The 7,372-nt window shown below is 44.5% G+C and overlaps 1 protein-coding gene across 1 annotated transcript; it reads right to left on the reverse strand.

The window, feature by feature from the left end:
• Positions 1-4,072: 4,072 nt before the first annotated feature.
• On the reverse strand, positions 4,073-5,119 carry phlda2 (pleckstrin homology-like domain, family A, member 2). Its single transcript, XM_008305480.1, has 2 exons — positions 4,540-5,119; positions 4,073-4,406 (listed from the first exon to the last, which is right to left on the reverse strand). Exon 1 carries the CDS (start codon positions 4,995-4,997, stop codon positions 4,581-4,583), a length of 417 nt encoding a protein of 138 aa, XP_008303702.1. The 5' UTR covers positions 4,998-5,119; the 3' UTR covers positions 4,073-4,406; positions 4,540-4,580.
• Positions 5,120-7,372: the final 2,253 nt, after the last annotated feature.

The following is a 7,372-nucleotide window of genomic DNA, read 5'->3' on the forward strand; positions in this document are numbered from 1 at the left end:
GATTTTGCTCAAGAATTTCCCATTTTCTCTGGTGCGAACCAATTTTAACTCTCAAAAAAGTTCCGTTTTTCATGGAAACCTGGTGAATGAACTTGTCTCAGTCGTGGCCTGTGGGTGTGTGTGTGTGTTTCTTTGTAGTTGCTAAGTATGCGCTCAGGTATGCGCTCACCTGAGTCACGCATCACAGAGCGAAATACCGACAAAGGTTCTTTCCAGTGAAACAAGCCTGCGAATAGCACGTCTCTGAGATAATCCCATTCCTATGGTCTAAAAAAAAACCCACAAGATGTAAACCGCTGCAAGCATTTTTAAATGGAAGAAACGTTTTAGAAAACTACAACTGTTAAGTCACTACAATCCGAAATGAGTAAAAACTGATAGTGCGGCTCAGATCTTTGAGGTTGTTAATAATCAAAACCGTCTTCCAAGGCCTTGGCTAACCGCCTCTGCTGTTTGGGTTTGGGAGCGTTTTATTTACACGAAGCAGCAGTGTTGTGTCCTGCTGGCGTCAGATTAGACTCTGACGGGAAAAGCGAGCGAGGAAGTGACACAACAAGTCGAAGCGAAACAAAGGTAGGGGTCACTACGTCGTGGTGTCTTACAGGAAGCCGGGCGGTTTACCCTCATGCTCACGCTGACATGAGTCATGACGCACACCTGAGCATGCCTGCCTGAGTGAAGAGGCGCTAACGTGTCCCATCAGGCTCTTGATGTGCTCCAAGGCCACACGAGGTAAGATTTTATGTATAAGTGGAGTCATTTTTACAGCCTGAATCACAGCTTGTCTATATTTAGTGTCTAAACCACCCATCTGCTAAACACTGACCCTCTTATTTCCCAATCCAGAGAAACATGATTAGATCTCTGCCGCTTTCAGCCTTTAGCTATGCAGGCAGTCACATGGCAGCAAGAATGACGAAGGCTGATGAAGTGCAGTTGAAAAGCTACGTGGACCTTTTATCTTTGCATACTGGGTTACGCACGCTGTTTCCAAATGCATAGGATGAACTTTGATGCTGAAATGTGTCATGTGGAAGAGCCAGCATGTGAAATGTTCATTTGCATATATGTAAATTTGATCTATTTAAGTCTGGGGGGACACCTGGGATCTTTCTCTGTGCAGCGTGGGTTCTCCAGCTTCCTCCCACAAGGTCCAAAAACATGCTGAGGTTAATTGGTGGCTATAAATTGTTTCTTTAAATGTTTTACTTTACTTTAAACAATCAATTGCAGTGATGTTTAGCTTTAAAAAATATTAAAATAAGGCTTTAAATTATGTAACTGAAGTAACTGTTGAATGAAAATCTCAAACACATTATACTGAGGATGCAATGTGGATGTGTTCTCAACAAATAGGGCCTGAAAAATTAACCAAAGTGCCAAAAACTGCAATTCCTCAAATGACCACTTGAAGCCCAGAAGTAAGTTAGAACTCCGTGTTAAAAGGTTCAACTTTAGAGCAGAAATAAACATGTTTACAGTTTGGTGCAAACAGTAGTTTTGGTCTCTTTAGCTAATTTCAGTGTTCAGAACCACTGAGCAGGTGGTGGATTTTTATCACTCATTTAAATTGTATTAAGACTTAAAGTTATACATGTTTAGGGGCGTGGCAGCTTTGAGTGACAGGTGGGTGCCCTCACAGGACAGTCTCCACCTCTTTGCTTCTTATTTGGATTAACCAGGAGTTTGGCAAAGGGTTCAGTGTCTTTATATACAGTCAGCGGTCTTCAACTGGAGTAAATGTTGTTTTTTTGCTTGCTTCCACTGTCACAAATCTTCCACTCCATTAAAAGTAAGACAGTGTCATCATATTTTCCCACAGCTGACCTAATTTTCCTGTCATTTCTATTTTTCCTCTTGTACTGCGGCACCGCGGCCTCACGTTGAGGCAAACTACCCCTTTAAGAAGAAGATAAGCCCGTAATATTCATGTCAATAAAGATTAAAGAGTTACTGTTATAGCGGATGTGGGAGGAGTTGTGTGGGAGTGATGTTAAGTTTATCTGAATGACGAAATGGAGTAAGACATGTTTCTTCTGGCCACGGACCTTCACCTGACAACACCCCGAGTCCCTCACGTCAGCGCTACTTCCAGTGTTTACCGTAAACACCTCTGAATCATTTATTTTGCGCCACTCGGTTCTTTGAAACAAGAGGTCTTGTCTCTCATCCTCACCATTTACTATATTTATGTTTTTCTTGAGATTAACAATGAGCGTCTCTCAGCTCCTGACTGTGAAGCGGTGACGCCGAGGCTACGACTACGGCCTGAGTGTGTGCCAGTGCTGCGTCACAGGATGTTTACACACTCGGATCGGTGAAGACGACTCAGCGCGTGAGTCCACTCTGGTCGGCGGTGCGTCTCTCCACAGCAGCCGGGAAGTACGCAAGACAAGCTTTACATTCTGTGGCCAGATGCAGATTCTGACGTCCGCTATCAGCTTTTAAAAACAGACTCGCATGCGTCGGGAGGAAAACAAAATATTTTGAAAAAGACTAAAAAAAAGCTGTAATGGTAGCAGCGGTGACTAAAGCCCCGTGTGGCCCTCGGCTCCGGGGCCAAAGGTGTGCATGCGTGTGTGAGATTAACGTGGTGCCAATTTGTGAAGCGGTATTTTTAGAACGGAGGCCCCGTCCGCTCCTGTAATACTCCACAGATCAACCGCTTTGATGCGTTCATTGTAGCGTGATCCTACTTCAAAGCCGCACATATGGACGGGATGGGACGGGGAGGGGCGCGACTCTACGATACACTTCATTATTCCTGGCCAGCAATTCAGCTTTCTGTCACCTCTGACCTCCGGGCATTTGTGCTCATAACACACTTCCACTCCATAAGAGCCTCCGACGGAGATATTTATGTTCAGAGGGGTTCAGACCAGGCAGTCCGCCGGTGGAACAAGCTCCCTCTGAGTCTGTTTAAAACCTGCCGGCACAGACTGACGTTTAGTTTCCAGTGGTGTCATGCTTTCACGTTTTATTTGCTTTTATTTAACCAAGTTTATCCATTTTCCTAGATGAGTGCTGCGTTCCACCTTCGAACCGACTCTGATTTTTTCAGAAAAATCTGCTTGCTGCATATTTTTAAGTTGCGTTTAACAAAAACAACATCAGTCGCTGCTGATCGTAAGTGTCAGATTGTCACAGCTGAATGTAATAAGTGTTTTTCTTTTCCTCATAGGCTTTCTCTCATGACATAAACACACCCGACACCAACTTTAAGTGTGTCTAGTGGAAATATGCTTGAAAAACTCCTTAAAAACATATAAAAATACTTACTATTTGTACCCTAACCAACCTGGCTTCATAATTCTAAATAATTCATTGTCTCATGTCAGCTTCTCACCCACATTTTTGTCACATGTTCTGTTCCCACGCAGTTTATAACCACAGTTAGATAGGTGTGTTTCCACTGTCTCGTTATATCATTTAGATGACCTTTATTTTACGACGGCAGGGCAGTGACGTGGACTTCCTGTGCATTTATCTGCCATCTGAAGAGCAGAGGCGTCCGATAAGAAGGATCTCAGAAAAGCTGCCTTTTTATCACCTAAAACTGCTTCAGAGTGTTTGAAGGCCACATTTAGAAAAAAAAGAGGACGTTAACAAGTCCAGTCGTCAGTTTTTATGTGTAATTATCAGGTAAATCGGTGTCAATAGCAGCTGTAAACCTGCCACACCTCAGAAGCAGGTGGGTTCAAAAGCGGCAGCGGACCTTTTAAGTGTCCCGTGCTGCTGCTGCTGCTGCTGCTGACTGATTGAATCCACTCTGCTTATCAGTTATGACTCAAGCCTGAGCTCAACACTCCCAGAGACAATAAAGAGTCACATTCCACCTGACAGCAAAGAGGAAAGGGACTTTCCTGTCCTCTCCACTCCCTTTTTACTGCCGCATGTCTGGCATTTACAAAGACATGCAGCCGGTGAAGAGGCTCCCGGAGTGTCACATATACTGTTACCGACTCCCTGAGCTTGTAATGAGATCCCATCACACCTTAACACCGAGCGGGGGGGTGAGACGCTTCCAGATAGAAAACAATAAAAAGCAGAAGAGAGCAATGAGGTTGTGTCAAAAAAAAACATGAATATTTATTCAAATAAATACACACTGAACACACACTGAAACAGTAAATAATTTAAACAACACAAGCTGTTTGCCAGACACCACATCCTGGAAACAAATAAATTATGGTTTTAGGGAGTCATTCCTCCGAGGAGAGTGAAAATGTGTCGACAGTTCAAGAGTTCAGTCCTGTGTGGAGCTTCTGAAAGTCTCTGACTGCCGCTTTGGATCAGTTGTCTCGTTTTTCTCCGAGAACTCAGTCCTTCATCTCTGGACCGGATGACCTCGTCTTCCTTTTGGTCCGCGTTTTGTTTTTTTTTATGTCTGCATGGTCCACATGACACTGGAGGAGACAAACAGCACGCCATTAGTCTCAACTTCTGGAAGCGTTTCTTTATTTTTAGCTCAGAGCCTATATTACGCATATTTGGATATTCATACATCATGACAGCCATGTTTCACGGTGCGTCTCTCACCATATTAGGAGTAGTTCACAGCCGGGAGTCTCCGCGGCGGCTCAGGGCGCCCTCGCCATGCGCCTCTCCTGCTGCCCGGGCGACGCGCTCTCGTTGTCCTGCCGCGTCTTAAAGTCCTGGATGGCCTTTCTGTTCTGGTAATCAATCAGCGCCATGGTGATCACCGCGTTCCAGCAGTTCTCCTCCCCAGAGCACCGAAAATCGATCTCCTTATTGTCTGTGGTCACGATGGTGAAATAGACGAACTTGCCGGTGCGCTCCACGCAGTCCACCTTCTTGATGGACTGCAGCTTGAGCTCCTTGCCCTTGGAGCGCTTCTGCGTGTCGGCGTAAATGTTGAGGCTGTCCGTGGTCAGGACGCACGTCTTCCTCTTCCAGAACTGGAGCAGGTTGTCGCTCCTCTTCTCCAGCTCTCCCTCCTTGAGAACCTGGCTGATCTCCGCCGCTGACATTTTCATGTTTTTCTTCTTTTGTACGTCGGGGAAGGTTTGTGAACCTCCTGCGTTCCCGCTTCGTCGTCCGAGGAGCCCGAGAAAGGCGCTTCTCTACGCGTGCTTTGGTAATCCAGAGTGTGGCTGTGAATGAACCAAGGTGCCAGAGGTCCTTTATAGTGCGCGCTGGGTAGAGCCCTTCCCTCTTGACGTCAGATGGTTTGGGAATGCATCAACAGTTGCCAGTGGAGTAATTCAAGGCTGCGTGTGGGCGGAAGCCGTGGCGCAGGAGGGGGAGAGGGCAGAGGAAGTCCTAAGTGTACCTAATTACACGGGCAACATGTTAATTAGTAATCCACATCCTACTGGGGAGATTAATCCAAATATTTGCTCATTGTGCAGCATCTGATTCAATCTGGCTAATTACCAGATGTGAGCTGCGTAATTCTGACCCTAACATCAGCCACCGTGTCTCAGGGATTTCTCAGGGATTTTTGAATTCCCTGTTAAAGTTTATAAGGCAGACTTTTTCCATGACAGCCTGGTAATTCATTCCCTTTATAAGCCTCCAGTGTGCCAAGTAGGTGCAGAGCCATCCTGCTCTCCAGTGATTCTCAGACTAAACGTGCTTCATCTCAGTGGTGTTACACATAAACTCTTTGCTATTCTTGTCTGTGGATGTCAAACTGCTGAAATGCACCCAAACAGCCCACGAGCAGAGTTTCCATTCCGAGAGCAGAAGGATTCATCTGACCTGTACGTCAGCAGCTACAAAAAGAAGAAGTTGTTGGGTAACAAGCTTTGGAGAGCGCAGGTAGTTTGACATCAGCAGATCCAGAACAGGAAACATGCAGGAGGGCAGCAGAGAGTGGGTTTTTATGATCAGGTAAATATTAAATATATTATTATTTAGTCCAAAGTGGCCTCATGAGTTATCCTCAGAGTTTTCTTCTGTTCACATTTGATCAGTTTAAAGGATTAGTTAATCATTAAAGACAACAAACTAGTAGTGCCAGAGGTTACTGCAGGATAAATCATCATAAAGGAATTCAGTCAGATCAACTTTTCTGGTTTACTTAATGTAAAAGTAAAAGTGGATATGTGACTAGCTGATTCGACTTAATGTCTTATTGTTTTCTCTATTTGCGGTTCGTTTAACTCGGCTAGTTTTGCACTTTCACAACTCATGAGGTAACTTTAATCTAACTATTCATATGAAGTGACATTTTTTAAGCCACGCATTTCTAAACTGAATGAATTTAATATAATTGACAGTATGTGGACTAGATTGTGGCTTCATGGAGGCTGATCTGGATTCTAACCTTCATCACAGCTCCACTCGTTTTAATCATCATAATGAGAAGAAGCATTTGTTTAACTACAAACAAAATACAAAAAGAGGAGTTCATGGATATTTATAAATCTCAAACATTGTGTGGTACAAAGTGTGTTAATTTGCTGCTTTTTTCATTTATAAAACCAAGTGAACTCTCAGGAGAGCGTTCTCACGACTCATTATTTCATCCGAAGGCTGCTGCTTCATCAGCAACAACTATAGCAGGAGCCCTACAACGGCCCGTCTCTCCAGTCCATGAGTAATACTCACATATGTCTCCAAACCCTCCTAAAATAGGGCAGCAGATAAATTATTGCATGGTCAAATGAGCTGCATACATAATGTGACTGTGCTACTGGGTCTGTGGCTGCGACTCCCACGCTAATGGTTCGGTCCAACCGCGAGCCAGAACACAGACGTGGAAAGTTAGAATATGGAGTCTTCTCTTGTTCAGTAATCAGATTATGGAGGAGCAATTCCAATGTGCACAGTTAAAAAAAAAAAAAAAAGAAGCAAATGTTTTATCCATTTGATGAGAAAGAAGGACAGTGTGTTTATCATTTATAATCTGTTAACTCGTGTTTAACGCTTTATAAGTTCTGAAATTCCTTCAAAATAAGATCTTTAGATGCTACGACGAATAACTAAAGATGAGCAGAAGAATGAAAGAAAAGCAAAACGTTGTATTTGTGATTTTACAGGTGTTTCATGACTTCAATACATCCTGAGGTTTCAAAATGAAAGCGTCACTGAATGACTCTAATGGCCTTTGACCTAACTGCTCAGGCGTGTCCGCTCTGTTATCACCCGGACTTGTGCCGCTCCCATGCTGAACTCCTCCACCAGCAACTGACCGCGGTGTCGCTCCGTCAGTCAACACACACACACCGGTTGTGTATCGAGTCTGTGTGAATCAGCAGCAGCAGGAGGAGGAGGCGATAAGAAGACAGATGTCATCGACTCTTCCCCTGCAGCCCTTCCTGTCCTGCCGGTGGGGGTTCAGCCACACAAACCCCGACTTCAGTGTTCAGATAAACACAGCGTAGCGTTGATGGTAGTAAAGGTG

Source organism: Stegastes partitus, unplaced genomic scaffold (genome assembly GCF_000690725.1).
Source record: "Stegastes partitus isolate 25-593 unplaced genomic scaffold, Stegastes_partitus-1.0.2 Scaffold2520, whole genome shotgun sequence".
In the NCBI taxonomy this organism is placed as follows: Eukaryota; Metazoa; Chordata; class Actinopteri; family Pomacentridae; genus Stegastes; species Stegastes partitus.

Bases quoted from the DNA above. Each gene is read 5' to 3' on its own strand.
- phlda2 (XM_008305480.1), bottom strand. From the start codon at position 4,997: ATGAAAATGTCAGCGGCGGAGATCAGCCAGGTTCTCAAGGAGGGAGAG.